Raw genomic sequence first — 21173 nt, 5'->3', positions numbered from 1 at the left:
GCCAATTAATCAAATGATTAATGCACAACAAATAATCTCTGTTCTAAGGATATCTATCCATTCATCAATTTGGGTGAGGCGTACAGGGAGGAGTGCGGCGGAGGCTGAGCACGAGCCTCCAGAGAGTTGCATCAGTATTTAAATGGATTTCACTTCTCTGACCTTGCCTCATAACTGCAGGACATTGTCACCAGAGAGATAGAAACAGAGAGAGAATGAAGAGAGGATGGAGAGAGAGAGAGATGGAGAAAATTAGAGGCACAGAGAGTGAGATAAAGACGGAATTAACGGGACAGAGTTAGAGGGAGAGAGGAAATAATTATGAGACACTAACTATGTGCGTTATGCATGTGTGTGGAGAGCAATTAAGTGGGTGATGGACAAAGAAAAAATCAAGCAGTGAAAAGGTTTTCTGTGTTTAGACATGACCTGAAATGTCACCCATTGTCACAGAGCAGGTAAGGCAGCTTTCCGTTTCTGCAGGTTTAAACCAATGAGAGTATATAAAGATGGACGACGTGACATCATCAAATAACTAATTAACTAATAATTAACTAATAAACTTGACAAAATGAACATTTGGATGTAAATCAGCATGATAAGAACTATAATGACAGAAACCATGTTTGAGAAAAACTTATTTGGAGTGTATTTTGATTTTAGAGTTTGACTCATGTCCCATCTGTTAACATGGAGGAGGCGGGCTTTATGACATGTACTGCATCCAGTCAGCAGGGGGCGCTTGAAATGTTTTGACTTCACTTTAAGGGAGCTGTCATGTCGTCCATCTTTTTATACAGTCTATGGATGAAATGGGCCTCTTACAAATACATTTCTCTTACTTTTAGAAATCACACCGATCCTTTATCTGTTTTTCAGAAAGGTATTATGTCCTGAGCATATTTGTATTAATATTATACTGTCTGTCTGTGAGTTTTTCTATATGGCTGCAAATGTCCAGCTGCTAAGACTGCTGCTCTGTATTCCATTAGTACCTGTGAATTACAGTTCCTGTAACTGGCTCAAAACTTGATGGAAAAGATATAAACACAAACAGTATTTTGGCTCGGAAAAACACAATAAATAGAGTATGTGTTTGTGTTTTCATGAATGTCACTTATATCCCATATATACTGTACCTGCCTGCCAACAAGTAAGTGTAAGGAAAAAGGCTAATTGTTAACTTTAGTGTCAGTGCAATTCTCAATCGAGCATGCTCTGGCTAAAATGCATGCTAATGACGTCATGCTCATATAAACACAAATGTTACGCTGTGAATCCAGTTGTGATTACATCCACATCTACAGCTTGTCAGTTCTATTATTAGAGCTGCCTGTCAGCGCTGTTATTCTAAAAGTTCATATTTATTTGCACAGGGCGCAGTGCGTTAGAGAGTGTTTGTGTTGTAGTGCATTAGCTAACATGTATCTGCATGTAAGAATCCACTTTCAAGTTCTCGGGGAAATTGTTTGTTGACTTTTACTATCTTTTTTAGATGTTTATGTCAAACAGGAGAAGAAAGGACTGCATGAAAAAAGAAGAGCGTGAGGGAAGTGTCACCTCTGGCCTAGCTCTATTTCTCTCCCTCACACACACAAACACACACAACTCACATGCACAAATCACACGCAATCACTCATATGCTCCCACATATAGTTCCTGTCACTCCTTCCTTCTCTGACCACCCCTCCCCTCGTCTCTCTTACGTGTCTGTGGGAAACACATTCATTTGACCCAGACCACCAATGGGACCGCAGTCGGCTCTGACTGACACCCACATCACTGCAGATTAACCAATCATATCGCAACATTAGCCTGTCAGGGAGCTGACAGCTTGGATTTCCATAAAGGAAGCAGCACGTTGATTGTGTATGTGCGTCTGCGAGATCCGAAGTGACCCAGGGCGCGTCTGGCCGCACAAAACCCTAACATGTGCACTCGGGCCGCGGTTAGCCAGGGGCCTCTCTTTCACACATGCATGCACGCACTTGCGCGCACATGCACGCACGCAGACACATTCCTGCCCCCTCAGCACAGGAAAGAGCCCTGGAAAGCACTAGAGACCCAGGGGTGAACAGCACTGCCATCTCCACCCACCTCTCCTACCAGCATTACATCAGAATTGATTGACCCTTGCACTGAGTTGTGATTCGGAGCTGCAGTGTGCAGGGGATTGACAGCCTGGAACTAGTTGTTATTTCAGGTGGTTTTCTCTCTTTCTCTGTCTGTTACTGCAGGCCAACTCGCTTTCTCTCCACGATACTAAATTCCCAATACAGTGTCACTGTATCTATTTATTTGTCAATGTATTTACGAGATGAACAGCCTTTACTGTACACTAACCTGCTAATCCTACACTTGTATGATGTCTACAGACTCCAACAGATGGAGGGCACAGAAAGACAGAGACACAGTGAGTGAGTGCTCTGATAGGCTCGGTTGGGGGAAACGGGCGGAGAGGATTGTTGGTCCCCAACGAGGCGAGCTAACTGGGGGAAATTAGGTCAGTGTGTTCCCTCTGACTCCACAACAAGAACAGGCTGTGCGCGCGTGTGTGTGTGTGCGCGTGTGTTTTACTGGTGCACCTACAGTGCCATACTGCATCACTAAAGTATCATACTGTGCAGGTCTGTACGTGTTTATGTGTGTGTTTGTGGCTTAGCTGCAACACTTTGGCATGTGACTTAATACACTGCAAAAGTTTGATTTTAATACAGGTGATAATTATTTACTCCCGTAGTAATTTAACCTGAACGCTACAACTTATTTTGGCCTGTCAGGCATCTAATTGAAATAGAAAACTAGCATGTAGCTAATCATAACATCATAACTAGTAACAAAATAGTTCTGAATGTATAAAAAATGAAGAAGGTTAAGTGACATTTATCCCCACATGGCCACACAGGCTTTCAGAATAAAAGCTTCGGGGACAGATGGAGTCAGTTCTGCAGTCACTTGGCCTCCGGAGGATGTGGATGCTCTTATTCTACCTCCCACCCAGCTTTGTCTCGTCTCCGTCTCTCTCTCTCTCTCTTTATGTCTCCTGATCAGGACAAGTCACACATACTATAATTGATATGAGATTTAGGGGGTATATTTCAATGTAATTAGAATCTTGATAATTGGACTAATTAGATCTAATTGCTATGTGAGAATGACTTTGATTAAAACAGGTTGCTCTCTTCAAAATCAGAGTAGAAAAAAACTAATAGGTGACTTTGGTGAGACGCAACACTAAAGATAGTTGGCAATAATCACAGGATGCATGAAAATCAAAATATGTATCCTTAACAGAGATAATAAGTTTTTAATATTAAGGTTTTATTAAGATGCAAATGATTTTTTAGTTGCAAAATAAGATGAACTTTAGAAAAATCTGGTTAATACAGTTAATGTAAAGTACTCCTACACTATTTTTACCCTTTCTAGAAGTTGTTCCCCGCACCATCCAGAAGCATTAAATCGGCCTTATCGAATTACAACAGCCGTATTGAGTCAGATGCTTTGATTTTGCTCAGTGCTATTCTGTGAGAAAAAAGGTGGTTGAGATTACACTTGTAGACATCAAATAAGCTGGAAGGTCGGCAGGAGTCTTTTATGCATGTTCAAACAGATAGCAGCGGCATGAAGTAAAAAAAAAAAAAAAAAAGAAAGAAAGAAGAAGTGTCATTGCGGGGCCTGCTCTCATAGTCTTTTTCATTTGCTCAGAATTGACTTGCAATTGTCAATACGTGCAGTAAAAGGTGCGCTGTGTTGTCTTTGTAATTTGTGCTCTACGGTTATTATGATGCCATATATCATGATGGGTTTTTTTATTCTAAAGGAAGGACGTGCTTTTGAGGTTGTCAACCAGGTAGTTCACATTAAATAATCTAAAAAAGAACATAATGAAGAAGAAAAACTTTTAATATAAAATACAACTTATATATAAAATAATAAGTAATAGAGACACTTTAACAGCTCCCCAGGTATTAAGTCTGAATAGACGAGAGAATAATCTATAAATTATATAAAAAAAGACTTTTACTGAAATATAAATGTCATTATAAGGTGCGATAAATATGACAATATTATTATTTATTGAGTACAAGTTTTAACATAAAGTCATCCTATGAGTCACACCTCGCAGCCTGCAATACACACATGAGATTCAGTCTAATTATATTGTACACACTGTGGAACTAACCTGCTTCATCCCAATACATTCTTTAACATTTATTTCACTTTAAGCATAAAGTGTTCCAGACTGTGACGTTCTGGAAATAAATGCATCGTGTAAAAGATTACTTGGGATCCTCAGACTTTCCAAACCGAATCCTACTGTTTGTAAGTGTTTGCTTAATAATGCATGAGCATCTGATTTGCACATTTCGTGTCGGGACGCCCTATAAAAATCTCAATGAGCTCAGTCTCTCGTGGCTCAATAGATGGCAGTAATATCCCTCAATCACTGCGGCAGGAATCCTCATCCCACATAAAATACATGTATACACAGACGTTCGGGTGCACACGTACTGTACACACACACACGCACACAGGCAAGAACTAATGCACACATAAACACAAACACACTCCCACGCACATGCACTAATGCACATAAAAAGAGATACAAACAGAGCTCTTAAAAAATGCCAGAAGAGATGGAGATGACATCATTAAGGCAACAAAAATAAAGAATCAGTAAGCAATCGCTTTCGTCTGCATCCTCAGGTGATGTAGAGGAGCCCAGAGGAAGTCAAACAGCACAGTGGGGGGGTACGAGTGAGGGTGCGACTTTGAGATTTCAGTGTCTTTAACTTTATTCTGAAAGCCAACACTGGCACTGTATCTCTCTAATGCTCTGATTAGGCGAGGGCAGGAATAAAAGGCGCCTTCAGCTCAGAGATACTGTAACGTGTGTGCTTGTAAAGATGAAATCAATAGCAGCAGCCCCTTCACAGGGCATCAGGGAACCGCCAGGGCTCCGACTCAATACAATCCGTACCTATAACTGACAGAAACGTCTCATCTCACCGAACCCGGCGACTGCTCAGAGGTAAAAAAGCGGCACTATGAATAATCGTGAAAACCATTTAATTGTGTCCCTTTGTGCGCAGCCTGCCTGGGTCTCTGTGTTCGTTTTGTATTCGCTCTCCCTCCAGATAGTCCCTGTGTCGTCATTTGTTGGCAGGATACGCTGGTAATCATTTGAATTCCCCCAGTATGTTCAGAAGATGTCAGGGAGTAGTCTCTGATCTTGTTTAATATGTGACCAGCAGCTATAAATTACCAACTCCCAGAAATGAGGAAACATGGGTACTTTTAAATCTCCAGGGAGAGCTCTCTTTCTGTCTCTTACACTCACACACTCCCTCCCTCTCTCTCTCTCTCTCGCCCCTAGTGTAGCAGTGTGTGTGCTGATCCCCTCCCCTTAATTTACTTGACGTTCAAATAAAAACAAATACCTGTGACTTTTTTGTTGAAATAAGCAATTTTGCTTTCAGCCTGTTTTGATGCTCCATGGGCGTACAGTGCTGCACCTCGCTGCTTTTAACACGTTTGGCCGAGGTGTTTGAAATTTAGTGCTTCCTGCTTTGTTTATATTTCATACATCCCAGTTTTCTCATTAAAATCAAATGCTGTAAGCCACAGTGAGGAGGAAAAACAAGTTTTTTTCCAAACCTCCTTTGTTGCCGTGCAGAGGAGTGGGAAACAAATAAAGCACGTAGTGACATAATGGGGAGAGCTATGTTTGATTTGGCTACATGCAAATTAGTGTGAAAGAAACTGATTGTTTTCTCTTAAAAAATGCAAATAAAAAAGGTGAAATGTAAAGTTATAATTCCCTTTTCCCCCCTGCATTTTAGGCATTTTTGTCCACATTCATTTTAATGCAAAAAAGTTGAGTTTAGGTCAAAGCTCCAAGTTTTTTGCTCTTCTAGACTTACAAAGTTCTTGCAGGTTATGACTTTCAGTTTAGGCCACAAGGCTCTGCAGATGACTCTCCCTGTGACTTGCTTGTGTTGACAAATTACAAGTGAGTTATACAAGATTAAAGCTACAGCAGATGCAACCTCATTTAGTTTGGATTTCCCCTGAAACACATGTGACTACTGTATCTTCACTCGTACGTGAGGTGTTCAAGGCACATTTAGTTGTCAGCGTGCATCTCCTTGATGCCGTGCACATCACTGTCTGCGAGGCGCAGAATCCACTTGTCACCCACGTTTTTCTCTTCTTTTTTTTTTTTATTTCCACGTTTGAATGTTGCGAGACTGAGGCGGGATAATGAGTGGTGAGACTTACTGTAGGGAGAATGTATACTCCTCCATCTCCTCCGCCGAGAGGTTCCGCATCTTCTGTTTGTCTGCCTGCCGTGGCGGTGCGCTGCTGCCGCTCATGCTGGGGCCGCAGCTATTTGTCTTCTTGATTGGCTTCTTCTGTGAGGAGCAGAAATCGGGGGGAACACATGCGGATGTCATTTGTAATCAAAGCAGGAAACAGGCCTCTGAATTTATCTTGGGGGATGCACACGGTGACAGTGACAGTGTGCGTGGCACTTTGGAGCCTCTCCTATATCTCAACCGCGCCTCAATTGACACGAGACAAGAATGACGGCAAAATCGCATACGGCACGCCATCATTCAAGTCGAGTTCATTCGGAGAACATGCAGTACAGTGAGCGCGGCGTTAAATATGTGATATTTGAGCAGCTGGCACTGTTTTTTTCCACACAAGTCGTTTACTGTCATCGTCATAAACACAGTCAAATGGAGTTAGGAAGTGGGGTTTTAAATATTTCACCGAGGTACTTGGGAGCAGATATTATTTGTTAAGCCGCCAACATGTTAACGGCTTGCTTTCCCTGGCCCTGTCAGCCCTGCCTGTGTTGCCCTTGGGTGGGCTTAGTGCCTTACTGCTTGAAGTTGTGAAATACTCGCTGATGTATGTTAATGAGATCCACAGTTGGAATAAGCAACCCCTCTCTTTCTTCTCCCCCCTGTCTCACTCTACCTCTCTCCATTTCATTATTCCATCTCTACCTCTCCTCCGTTTCTCCCTCGCTCTGTTTCTCCCTCTGAGATAAACTAGGCCCAGGAAGTAGTAAATGGGCAGGGCCCCATAAAAGCTCCATCCGTTTTCATAGGGCAATCTTTGCCAAAGCAAGCTTGGATTCCAGAGTGATGATCACAATAAAAAGGTGGAAAGGAGCGGGAGAGAAAGCAGGGAGGAGAAAAAAAAAGCAGGAGATATATAAACCCCAATGTTCTCCGGTGTCTCCCAACAATAAATTTAATGCAATACCTTAAGAGCGGATTCCGTATATAGCTGGATTCCTGCCCTGTGGGCAAAGTGGTCGCCTGGAGAAAATTCATTTTAATTAGGGCTGCACTGCAGGTTGAAGGGTTGAAATCTGATCCCTAGCGCTCCCAGGCTGGGGCAGGTTGGAGATCACTCCACTTAATCATTAGACAACTGGGTTCCACACCACGACATTTGACAGAGTTAGCGAGGTTTTAAAGAAAGGGCCGAGAGGAGAAGAAAAAAAGGTCTACAGAGGCTGCGGAGAAATAAAAGCTCATATCAACAAACTCATTTATTTAACAGGTCATCACTGATTAATGGCGGCCTTGTACATCAGCAGAAGGAGGTAAAGAAGAATAAAGACTTGGAGGGCATCTACAGAAGGGGAGGATGTGTACAGTATGTGTGTGTATGACAGATGGAGGCTTGTTCTTAGGCTTCTAACTACCTCGACAATAACATCACAACAACAAAAGGCCGCAGCCGAGGCACAACGGCAAGGGGCGGACCGCGAGGCAGCAATGCCAGATCAGCACACAGAGTAATTTTACAATTACCACTTCAAAGTATGGCAGGTAACATGCAGGCTTTGATTAATTTAGCTTAAGTCCTCTGTAGCACAGGAAGAGGCGTGTTTAGAGCGGCTTGGAGAGAAAAAAAAAGGGAGGCCTGGCTGGCTTTGCTGATTTCACAGAATTTGAGCTGCTTTGGCTTGTCAAGCAGATCAAAACTGGCTTTGAAGGCTGAAAAATACCTGTTAGTGTGAAATGTATTTTGACAAATCTCAGATAATAAGCCGGGGAGGTGTGTGTAGGGGTGCAGAGAGGGGCGGGAAAGGAATGGGAAGGGAAAAGCGGAGAGAGGGTGCTCATTTCAAGGGTGGGAATACTTTCCCTTAAATCACAGCGTTACCTTGTAGTGAATCCCACCCTCCGCTTTCTCCTGGCACAGCTCGCTCTTCTCTCCCGTGTTTCCAGAAATGGCTCCCGAGGAGGAATTCTTGCCTGCATCCCAAACAGAGAAGTTATGAGCAGTGAGTGTGAAAAAAGAAAGAAAGGTTCATGTTTGTTTTTCTTTTGCAAAGCACATCTGGCAATCATAATGAGGCTCAAGGCTGCTTTAGGAATATTTATATTAGACAAATCCAAATGATTGCGGGAGTACGGTTGTTTAAAGTATGCAAAAACAGCATTAATGGAAAATTGAAAAAAAAAAGTACAATAATTAACACTGTGACTAATTAAATACACCTCAATAAGTTAAAAGTCTATATTTTTATGTTTGTTATACCACTGCAAAAAAAATATGTTGTTTACAGTGTAACAAGAAATCGCATGAAATATTCTTTGCCCTCCTGAACAAACTGCAAGAGCTGCTTTTGTCTTCTCCTCGGCAGGTAGTGAAGACGTTGTGCTTCACTTTCTGGAGACTTGCAGCAAAAGCAACAAAAGCAGATTTTTTCTCTGTGCAGAAGGACGTGACGTTAAAACTAACGCAGCTCCCACTGCCACTCTGTCTCCCACAGTCTCCGGAGCTGAACCTCTCCAGCCTCATCGCTGTAATGTATGCAATTAGAAATGATGAAAAATGGAAAAAGAAATTAAGTTTGGTTGTAATACATTTTCCTATTCTTCTCTTCTTGGGAAAATTACTTTTGAAGTATTTTTTCATCCTCACCCTCTTTTTTCTTTCCTCCCTATCTGTCTCACTCGTTCTTTTTTTTTTTTTTTTTGCTGTAATTTAAATGGTAAGCCGCCAGATGTGTGTCTCATGCTTGAAGAGTCGGAGATCTGCATTATTTAGCATATTAACATTCACAGAATTTAAAAAAGGGTTCCTGCATTGCCTGGAGGTTGTAATTAAGTAAACCTTAGCTTGATACATGTAAAAATCTCACTATGTGAAACTTTTTCTCCCCCTCGTGGAACCAGTCACATCTATATAATACATATGGAAACCTCTGCGATGATATAATTTCTCTCTTGCTGCAGGATTAAATATACCAGTAATAATAACTTAAATATAGGCGACACATAAGAAATCCTACTGACAGCTTAAATCGACTTAAATGGCAGGAGGAGTCTGCTCGCTGTTATTTTTAACCGAGTCTGAAATCAGATTTCATCCTAACACAGATGTAGTTTTTAATTACCAGCGCTTTGCTGCTATAAACACTCAGAGTGCCTACAGTTATAAGGTAATAAGGTTATATTTGGTCTGTTCTAAGGATAAGAAATGTGTTATTTTTCTACATTTTCACGACATTATATAAGTGCATACTCAATTTTAGAAATCAAATAGCAGCAACAGTCAATTGTGTTGTGTTAAATGTGTAAATAAAACCCAAAGCATGGACTTTGTGACACGATTTTTTACACTCTTAAATCACCATAAAACAAAACAAGATATAAACAAAAAAAAAAGTGAGATGTTGGCCGTTTTTTTTTGTTTTTTAAACTGTTTTCACCTCGAAAGAAAATACGAAATACCCTCCTTTTATAACTTTGAGAACATCCAAAAATTATTTCACTCAAGTTTAAGTCTATTGTGTTAAAGGTTTATCACTAATATTCCTAGTAAAAGCTAATAATTACAATAAAGTGTGTGTCTGTGTGAGATGCAGCCCATGGCCAGATGCCTGTGCACACACACACATGTATAAACACACACCTCCAAATCTATTAGCAACAGCAGCAGCAGCAGCAGCCGTGGATTCACAAGACTTGGACCACCATGGATTAGGATGCTTTTTTACATCGCACAGCCACACACACATTCACACACACTCATTACATTACAGCAGGCCCCGCTTGCTAATGCGCAGACGCTGTGGAACCAGAATGAGTGCGGAGGCAGCATCGACGGCTTCGACACCATCGACAGCTTCGACAGCTGAGGGCTACGTCTGTGAACTCGGAGCGCTGGAGTTGCCACAACTTCAGCCTCTTCGGGCACTCAAGGCCAACAACAAACTCCTTGTTATCCCCCCCACCCCCAACCCCCCTGCGCTCTGAGCTGTGTTAAGTCCAGCACGCACACGCACACATACTCATACAGTGCACACACTGCATTGACACACCCACACACAGAACGGCATGCAAACAAACACATTAATATGTAGACACTTGCATACATGCACTAACATTTTCCAGGGTAGAAAAATACAAATGAGCGTACCTCACAAGTGCATAACTCAACGCACCTCTTTTTCCTTTTTTGCGTACACACAAAAACAGACCAAGGAGAGAGAGAAGCCTGAGGGCCGTAACTCTGTCGAGACCCCATCACTGTGTTAGCGGTGAGATGCAACCAGGCTGCGATGGCGGCTCTTGCTCACCTAGGCCCCTAATTGCCTGATGACTGGTCCGAAGTTACAGAGGGATTGAAGGTCAGTGACTCACGGATTACCCCTGAGTCCATGTCGGGATTCGTGTTAAGGTTGCTATGATACTGCGAGGATTCGGTGTCGTTTCACACAAGAGTTTATTTTTTTGTAATCCAGCACGTTAATGACAATAACAGACTCGTATTGCAGGCTGTTTTCATGCAGTTTTGCTGCTCTTGAAAGTCAAATCTGTTGTCATTTTTCCTGCAATTGTCTTATCACACTAAAACTGGGAGTTTTGCTTTTTGAAAGCAAGACTGTGTCACCTTTGGGTGTCCCATATGCTCTGTATTTGTCCCCCATGTGCGGTCCTCTAGGCTTGTTTACTACACCCACTGTAAGGGTTTACATGTGTATCTCCGCAAACAGGCTTCAAAGGTTGCATCCATCCGTTCGGAATCCGGACATTGTTGAATTAATCGTGGGGATGCAGAGTGCGACTGATTGAGACGGTATGATGTAACATTGTGGTTTGCAACACTGATGACTGGGACCGGCCTGGAGGGGAGCACATCCTGAAAGTGCAGGGCAGCGCTCCAAAGAAGACATTAGATGAGGAATCCTCGAAATCACCATGTGTGCTCAAGGGGATGGATGTTACCATGCATTTGTAAAAAAAAAAAAAAAAAAAAATACAAAATGACAGAAAAAAAAAGGCAGAGAAATGAGGCAGTGATACAGTTATGGCAGAATCATCTGCGTGCTCACAGTGATCCACTAAAGGCGATCATGAAACGAGACACTAATCTAATTAGTCATTTGGGTTCAAACAAACCCAATGTAACTGGATCATTCAGTTAATGTGAAAGGTCACTTAACCCAGCGTGCCTCCAGCTAATCACTACGTTAAAAAGCTCTATTCACTCTATTATGTTTCGACGAGTCAACCGAGGTAAATCTGAATTATGATCAAGTCAATCTAAAAGCCCCCATAATAGCACTTTCAGTGCTGTTGTGATATTATGATTGAAAGTTGTCAGAGTTATTCTCTTGGATATGGATGTCAGGTTTTCTTCTGTAATAGACACTTCACCGCACATCCTGATGTTTCTACAGGGATTAATTAACTTTAGGCCTCAGGAATACAAACTTCCTGTCTCACTGTCAAGCTCTGCCGTGTGTTATGTTATCCCAATGACAAGGGGTCTCCGTATACGCGTCCTGATTCTGAGACAAATGGGTAATGAGGAAAATCCTGGCGTCACATGCGCAGAGAAAGCGTTCTCAGCGCGGCGCACATCAGAAACAGAGAGGCATGAAATGGGAAGGAAATGTCTGAAACCCCCAGACTTGACAGAGGACTCGGGAACAGGGCGTAATTTGTTCTTCTTCTACCGCGCTGAATTGGATTTCCATTTTTTGGCTAGGTTAAAGTTGTCCGTTCAATCGCTCCCTTCAGCCTTGACGTAATCTCCCCATCTGAATGCCATAATTCGCTCCAGAGGTAATGCAAAATGAACGGATCTGTATGCAAATGAGGCGCAGACGTCAGGTCGGCTTAGGCTTCGGTGTGGATGAGGTGCTGCTTGGGACACCTTTTGATCCGACATTTACGGATCGGGTTCACTTCCAGAGCAACCTCCTCACCTGGCTGCGAGAATGTGTGTGTGCTGACGTCCACGTCTGTGTGCGAGCCCAGACCTGGTACCTTATTCCTTGTGTGGCAGAACATAAATCTCCCATAGCGTGTACCTCCCTCCCTCCTTCTCTCCCTACCTCTCTCTGGAAAGGCAGTCAGTTCGTTGGGGACACTTCCCTTGTGGGCGTTAGGATCTCTGTGGGGGGTCACAGGTCAGTCGGCGGAGGAAGCGACAAGCTGTGAAATGTAAAAGACCAATTTCTTCCACATGTTTCAGTGCTGGGAGAACACTGCCAAGCTGTCAGCCGGCATCACGTTTAAAATGGGCCAGGGTGCTACCCAGCAGACCTGTCACAACTCATTTGTAATTAAAAAGCCTGTGTGATGTTTAAAGCAGAGCACCCCAGAAACTTTTGAGGACTGTTAAATAAAGATGAGCTGTGCGTGCGAAAAAAAGAAAAGGAAAAAAAAAAAGGCGGATGTATTAATAACAAAGGAGCTAGCCAGTCGCCTTTGTAGTAGATCAATACCAAATGAGCCTGAACTTGAATCCTGGCAGTGGACAGGATTTAAGATGCCTTGAAACCAGAGCAGTGTTTCAAAATGAGGAAGTGGATCCAAATTGCTATTAACAGAAGTCATTAGCCACCTCTGAATGTGGTTACAATCATGGTATGACCTCTTCGGACCACCTGATAAGCAGGGTGACCACATTGGAATATTTAATCAAAGCATCTACTGGGTAGACTTCTACCTTTTTCAGGATCATCTTGGAGCTTATCCCAGCCTACTCTTACAGAAAAGTAAAGGAGCACCCGTCCATCACATGACTAAAACATGGAAACAATCATATTCACACCTGGGAATGTAAGACTCAAATCAAAATAACCTGCATGTCTTCGGACTGTAGGAGGAAACCAGATCACCCAGAGGACAATCGTGCAAACGCGAGGGGAAACATGCTAGCTCCACAGAGGTGCTGTGGAGAAAGACTAACCACTGAGCCACTAGACAGTTGCTATAATAGTTCATTTGTCAACTAAAGTAATTCATTCTTTGTTGTAGTCCACTAGTGTAACGTAGTTACACTAACTCTTAGTTTGTTTTTTCTTATTTGGTTCATGTCTTATCACTAACTCTCCTGTCATTTCAGATCCTGCCTTTCTTCCCTGCCATGCAATCATCTCATTTCCCTCACCTGGTTTTCCCCGCCCATCTCCTCACCTGCAGTCCATTTGGTCATTAGTCCCTCAGTATATATTCTAGTCATTTTCACTTGATCCCTGCCAGATTGTCTTGTGTGTATTTTTGCCAAGCTTTCCAGTATTTTCTATTCTGCCTTCTAGTGCTGACCCTGTCTTGCCTTATTGGACTTCGGATACCTGCCTGCCCCTTGTCGGATTTGTTTGCCTGATTGACTGATCTCCCGGTTTTGACTCTGCCGGTTTTTTGGACTGAATAAACGGATCTTCCCTTTCAACTTGCCTGCCTGATTGTCGTGCTTTTGGGTTCTCCTTTTCCAGCACCAGTGATCGTGACAACTAGAGTGATAGAAAATGATGAAACTTGAATATTCCAGGGGATAATGGGAACGATAACAACATCAAAGTAGTAATCAGAATTTTTTTTATTGTATTTACGTCTACATTTAAAGCGGTAATCTCAAAGATCTCAGTTTCGTTCTCTTTGGCGGCACCTATGAGGATAAACAGTAATTGTGGTAGCACACTTCCCAGATATCCAGGTGTGTCGCATGTATGACGTCCACGGTTTGCTCATGTTGTAACTCTTGATTTTCCTCACTGACGGTCGCTTTCCTTCTCAGACTGTTTGCCTTCATGAGTGTCGAATTTGTTTCTTTTTCTTTGGATATTTTTGAAGTTGCATCTGTAGTCATCGACCTTTTCTTTAGGCTTTTTTTACACTGCAGTTCTGCTTCAGCGCAGTAACAAAGCTCCGTCCTCATGCCACCTTTGTTATTTTACATTGGACCAAGCAATGCCGGCGTAAAGCCGCCCCAGTGTGTGTTTTTAAATAGCGTTCCGGCATTGCAGAAGCAAAACGAGTGCGAGGTGTAAACAAACAGATACGCACACACAGCGCTGTTCCGCCCTGCCAGCTCTACAGTTTACACAGACGCCATTGCGCCTCTGTTACGCCTCTGTTACTACCTCCGATGCCGGCTCAGAGGCGGAATGACTTAGCCCCACCAATACGCCTCTGTGAATTCTACATAGAAGACGAAACGTAACAGAGGCCTAATAATCCCGCCTTGAACTGGCAGTGTAAAAAAGGCTTTTGTTTGTTCAGCCATAGTAGATTACTGTTTACTCACAACACTTGCAGAGACCGGGAAAGCAGCTGCTTAGCTCCGCCTACCCTCTCTGGCAGACCAACCACTGCTGGGTGATGGAAAACGCTAACTGGGCGCCGCTTGTGTTTTTTTCCGTGAATGTCGCCACAGACACCCAGTCAGTAATAATGCAAATGCAAAGGCTTTCATCCATGGGCCATAGGCTCAGTCACCATTGTGTTACCTCATTCTGCGATAGATAGTCACGTAACAGACATTTATTTACATGAAAGTCATTGAGATTATCACTTTAAATTCAAGTTTCTGTCATATAATTAGTTTATATAAAGCTTCTATCCTCTCATCATACAGAACAGGGTTTGTTTACTTATTAAAGTGGTGGCAGTATTATCAAAAAGCTTAATCTATTATGTTACAAGCATATCAGCTGGGCATATCAGTGTTGAACTTGCTGCTCAAACATTTGCTTGAACTAACACTAATGCTACAGTGTATCTGTTGGCTTTTTGCATATAATCTAACTGAGAAAACATCCTTTGTTTGATGTAACTTCTGTCTGTCAAGCTTGGCCCACCCAGCCCTTCCCTCCAGCACATTCACCTCAGTGGAGACGTGCTGGAAGTGAGGCCTGCCATTCTTCTCATCCCAGCGCTGGTGACATTAGGGTGACATTTTCTCCCCACTGTGGCATAGTCGGGGGTTTTAACATTGGACCCCTACCTGGCAGAGATGAGGAAGAGCAAGCAGAGTCAGCTGACAGGTGGAGAGGAGACCCCCGGTGTGAGCGTACCACAGCAGGCTCTCCCGCTCGGCTGCTGGGGCCCGCATGAAGCTGCTGCTGAGACTGGGGGTGGATGAAGTGGGGACGGAGCTGTGTTTGTGACAGAGGTTGGGGCTGGGGTGGCAGTTGGCCTTGTGGAGGGTCTTCGGGTTGGGGGTCAGACGGGGGGATTGAAACAGTGATGCAGCGCTCTGGACCCCCGGAAGGGAGCCTCTTTATCTGAAAAACAACGCAATGGAGCAATGGAGGTGTTTATTAGAGGTGCACATATGGGTTCAGTGAATATTAATATAACCTCTCAATGTTAATTTCATCCGCAGTTATGTTCATATTGTTCCATTGCATCACTGCTATTTGTGGGAACACAGCATGTCTGTGTAATTACACTACAGGTGTAAGTGATCAAACTGCACATAACCATCTATTAGTGTTTGTCATAGTGTGCCATAATGTTATAAAATAATTCAATTAAGACTAAAAAGTGACTAATACCAATATTGCACATCCGATTGTGCTGTATTCCAACAACAAGTGCAACAAATGGGTATTTACATCAAATCAAAGCATCGGAGGTAATAATAATGCAGTAATACAAACAACATGTCAGAGTCGAAGGGACAAATAAAGACACAAACCCAAGACGGAGGGCTTTGTTCTGGCTTTTAATTCAATTAAGATGTTTACTAATCTAATCAATGCATCAGCTCAAATGCATCCGGAATCGCTGGGAGAAGATGTGGTTCTTGTTTGCTCTCTGGGGCCAATTTCCAATTGCTTTCTAAAAGCTTTTTATCATACAAAATCCAAAAATCCAGCCCCCAAATATCCAGATCCACCATCCTAACTCCCAAATAATAGGGGAGAGCCAGAGTGGGGGTAAAGATATGCGCACACATACGTGTGATTTTACATGAGAACCATAACCATCATACATGCACAGCATTGTAAATATATGAAATAGCAGATAAGAGTGTTCAGAGGAAACAAGCATGTTTCTTAATTGCACACGCACCTGGAAGTACAGGTTGCATAGCCAGTGGTCTAGATCAGATGAGATGAGGTCTTCAATCTCTTTAAAGCGGTCCAGTTGTGTGTGCGGCTCCCCCCTGAGCAGAGGGGTTTTGAACCTGGGTCAACAACACATAACAGGTAATGGTCACTGCACAGATTTTATGATTTCATGACGTTATGCTGGGAATTGTAGTGATTAAGTGACCTAAAATACTCTTCAAAAGACAAACTCCTTCATGTAAAAACAGTGATTTTCAACCATGACACACCTCCCTTGGACATGACCAAAGCTCGTCCCACAAACAGGAAATGCCCCCCAAGCCAGCACCGAGCTCATGTGTCTGCTCTGTCCTGGTAGTGCGATCAGTCGGAACACCAGGACCATGGACGGGACGACCTCACAGGCTGCAGGTAAGATCTGCACACACATAGTAAGGCACAAAAAGACTCACAGTTCAACGCACGCCTGCAGGCACACACACTAACGTCTGCACACATGTGCAGACACACAGACAATGAGGGAGCGCACATAGATGAAGCCAATGACAACAGACACAGTGAGGGTAACAAACAGGACAGGAGCCCTCAGGGAGCAACTTAATCTACATCCTAGTCTTAAATCCTCCTTTTTCTTATTTCCGTGTTCTTAAAGAGGCATCTTAACTGCCGTTCATACCCGTCCAACTCTGCAAATTGCCTAAAAGGAGATGTTGGAGTGATAAAGACTGTAGGCATCAAACACAGGGCGGAGGAGAAGGTGAGATTGCCGTTGTAGTCTCCCAGCTGACAGTTACTGAATTTCCGATGCACTGAGGCCACCATCAATCAAACTGATGTTATTAAGGGTATCTTGCATGAACCAAAAAGTGTTAGTAGTTAGCAGTCGATGGCAAACACGCATTCTTATTTACCCAGAGAACGGTGGGTTTGCTTAAAAAATGAACTGACAGTGAGGTGTACGCCGCTTCATCCATCACCGGGTGGAAATATTTTATTCCTTTATTAGTTGTAATGGAAAACGCAGGGGACTTGTTTTAACACATAAATCATGTGTATCCCTCCCCTCCCCATGATAATCTGCTGTTGGTACGCACCTGTGAAATGATGGGTAGTAGTGTCTGACTCAGGACACAAATTTATGGCATAATATCACAGATTATGGATATTGAGGATATTTCACATTATTCATTTACTGTAAGAAATATGACCTGCATAAATAGTCATTTGTGTGCATGTGTGAAGTGGCTGCATGCAGACACGTGCTCCTGTTTGCATGTACAGTATATGTGCTGTTGATGTGAGGAAGACTAGATGATGTGTTTTAGAGGTTTGTCGGAGGAGCTCCTTAAACCACTCTAAATATCCTGTTTATTAAAAAAATATATGTAACAAATTGCTGTGAATTTATGGTGGATTTAAAATGGTATTTTACAGTTTTTCATAATAATAAATACGCTTTTATCCAAAGTGACGTACATCTGAGACTTAATGACCGATGCATTCATACCTAATGGCTATGCCACCAGGAGCAATTTAGGGTTCAGTGTCTCGCCCAAGGACACTTTGATATGCAACTGTAACAGTCAGGGATTGAACCCCCAACCTTCCGATTAAGAGACAACTCTACCACTGAGCCATAGCCGCCAAAATATTTGTAAATTTACAGTTAATGTGGTCGGTTTACAACAGGAAGTAACTGTTATTTAATAGCATAAAACTATATTTTCTGTTAAGCTGAAATATGATCTTGAGTGGCGTGTGGCGGTTCCTGAGCATAACTTGTTGTCGAAGCAGCGGGGAAGAGAGTGCAGTCCTCGGGGAGTTCAGCCAAGAAGGTAACATGACTTTATCAGCATGATTATTGAACTGTTGCCATTTCAGATCATGTCTTAGTTGGTCAGGTTGCAAAAATTGCCCTGTAGCTCGAGCAATGTTAGCTAACGTTAGCTAACAGCAAAGTTAACGGCAGTTTCCCTGCCTTTTTATGAAACAGTTCTGTAAATAAGGTAGGCCTACGGTACCCTTCGACTCAATTGAAGCCACCGGAAAAATAGCTAGTAAAGTAAGCGCCATTAAAGTTACTCGACCAAAAGTGAAGATGTAGCTGACTTGTGTTTACTTGTGCTATTGTAGAGTCGACTGTAGCCGCAAACGGGAAGAGTTTCGGAACGGAGTGAGGACCTGGAATCACCCGAGTGTATCTGAGAGCGAGAGCACTTCAATCAAGTGGTGTTAAGTGTTGATTTTGTGGCTAAATAAATCAATGTATGACAAATACTGCTTTGTAAATAAACAGTAACATGCTGGCATACACTGCAAAATTACCGTAAAACCAAGTTAACCTATATGTAATGTAATCTAAAATGACAGTATTGTAAAATAACAGTAAAAATGCTGCCGTCTCTGCTTCCGTCCCTGTCGTTACAGTGAAATTCCTTACAGTGTAGCCTGCTGATGTTTTGTTACTTAAATAAAAACAGCTCCACTAAGGTGACTCAGTTCATAGCCCTACTTCCAAAATGACCAAAATGTAGGACAGAAGATTAAAAAGGGGACGAAAACAGCATCTTTCTCATTGGTGTAACAGCTGCATAAAGACGGTGGACCCAACTCTTCCCGACTGCTCCCACTTGCCAGTGTATCCGAGACATCTCCTGCTAAACTGCTCCGTTTCTCTAAATCCAAACCCAGGCACACAAAGCAAAGGGTGAATGAAAAAAAAAAGAGGGAGAGAGAGGGAGGAAAGGAAAATAAGCTCCTGGCTTCCTCTTACCATCACTAATTCCTCATTTCCTCTTAGAAGGCACTGCAAGCACTCCCGAAATCGCACGCTATAGTGTGGGCAAGAGGAGGGAGAGAAAACATCCAAGCCAATCCTGATAGTCTCAGACAAATCTGATCTGCGTTTCCACCGCTGTCAATGAGGAGGACAACAACAGGTTTGTCTATAAAGCGCAGCCGAAGAGAGGAGGGAAGGAAGAGTGACATGAGGCATTTACCATGCCGTACTTAAACCTTTTTTTACCTCTGAATCAGATCCCAGGTCCGCATTCAGTTTATGCCAGCTTTTACCCCATCCTTTATGTTTTATGGGAGCTGGAGACAATATTATCAGGATGCTTTCGCTCACTGAATACGCCCACCAGCCTTTTGACAGTGTCCACATGTGCTAAATGCTCCAGCTAAGGCCTTTAGAGTTGCCATCAGAACACTGAAGAAGCCCTTTTCTGAGCCGGCACAAAACTCTATGGGATCAGGAGGGACACTGGATTTAGTGGCTTCTGTTTTAAGGTTTCTCTTGTGAATCTTTCATACTGTGCAAACATCGTCACTGAATAAAAATAAACAGAGATTTCTAATCCACTGGTCAATATCGACGATCTAAAACGAGTATGTGGGTTTTTAAGATTAGCACGGCTTCTATGGAAGATCCCCCCCTAAAATCAAGAGGTTTAGGAAAGTGGTTGTGAAATGTGCATAGATTCCATCTAATGTAATCTGCTGTGTTGTTTCTTTAAAAGGACTAAATGTGAAAACATACCAAGGCCATTACTTCTGATGGAAATTGGGGTTACGTTTTTTTTTTTAAACTCTTTAAAAATATAACACGTTAGTCAATCTGCGGAACTTTTCTATGTCTTGTTTTGTCCTCTAATGAAGCTTCACTATGTTATAGTATAGAGCATTTTCATCCGAGAGCTACTTTGAAAAAATTAAAGTGGCCAAAAGCTACTTGCATTACATCGCTGTAATTGCTGGTGGCACCCCATGTTGATTCTTTTGTCGACTGAAATGTTGGTACCACAGATGAGGCTCATACACTTGTCCTTCACATTTGTGAATAAAAACTTGCTTTCCCACTCACCGTGGAAATAGTATGCTTTTTCTTGGCGTGGCCACCTTCATTGTCCAACATAAATCTGGCTAAACAGGCTAATAGCATTGGACTCCTGACCCGACCTGTCGATGGAGGTTGCTGCAACATTGCTGTGATTGGTTAGGTTAAGACAATGTCAAACTTACCAGGAGCATTAACATTTTTTCTATTGACAGCTGATAGGCCTATCCTATTTTTTTTGTATTGGAGGGGGTGGGTCATCTGTATGAATGGAAGTGGGAAGAGGCTTTCAAGGTGTATTTGTTGTTGTCGGATTTTTCTGTGAACCTATTGGCGAGCTACTAAAATCTAGGCCGTAAGCTATCAGTAGCTGTTGGAGAAGCCTATTATAGAGGCTTTAAAACATGCAGAAAAGATGCCTAATGATACTTATAAAGTTGTTGTAATAAAACAGTACTGACTTATATAAATAATAATTGATCGTGGGTTTGATTTCCTTCAATGGATTAAATGTTGTATGTGAAAAGTTGCTGCTTTATTTGTATGACTATCCCCTGAGAAAAACTTTGAGGCAGCGTTTGGCTTATGTTAAATGCCTTCTTTTACAGCAATATAACTTCCTATAACTAAAACTTGTAGTCAAGGCAAACAGAAAGTGGAATCTGAATTTTTTTAAAAGCTAAAAGTGCACTATGGTACTTCCTGTTATATTAGCACAGGGTGTTTTATTGTTTGCTTTTATCTTAGCCATGAATTTCACATCAAAGGCTCTGCCCATGTCATTGGAAAAGAGTGTGTTATTAATTCAGGGTCCCTCAGTGTCAAAATTGCTTTGTTTGGTTTTTATTCCAAAAAGAAATATTTAAAGCAGCTTCCCCAAGCATGATATGAGTAAAGGGGTGTATTAAATAAAATTGCAGTCACAAATCACAACCTGATTCTGTCTTTGCCTTGTTGAATAAAACACATTAGTGTCAGTGG

General features: G+C 42.4%; 1 protein-coding gene across 1 annotated transcript in view; it reads right to left on the bottom strand.

The window, feature by feature from the left end:
- Positions 1-21173, bottom strand: part of ofcc1 (orofacial cleft 1 candidate 1) — a 190650-nt gene that overhangs the window by 38912 nt on the left and 130565 nt on the right. The window contains exons 14-19 of the mRNA XM_069667856.1: positions 16624-16772; positions 16356-16470; positions 15277-15562; positions 13904-13909; positions 8197-8267; positions 6286-6419 (exon numbers count right to left, since the gene is read on the bottom strand). Of these exons, the coding sequence (XP_069523957.1) occupies positions 6286-6419; positions 8197-8267; positions 13904-13909; positions 15277-15562; positions 16356-16470; positions 16624-16772 (761 nt within the window). The remainder of the gene's footprint in view (positions 1-6285; positions 6420-8196; positions 8268-13903; positions 13910-15276; positions 15563-16355; positions 16471-16623; positions 16773-21173) is intronic.

This window comes from Semicossyphus pulcher, unplaced genomic scaffold (assembly GCF_022749685.1).
Source record: "Semicossyphus pulcher isolate SPU_LCO1_2020_fin unplaced genomic scaffold, fSemPul1.0.p SCAF_18, whole genome shotgun sequence".
NCBI lineage: Eukaryota > Metazoa > Chordata > Actinopteri > Labriformes > Labridae > Semicossyphus > Semicossyphus pulcher.
Note: the sequence above shows the minus strand (reverse complement) of the source record. Positions and strands in the feature narration are given on the sequence as shown.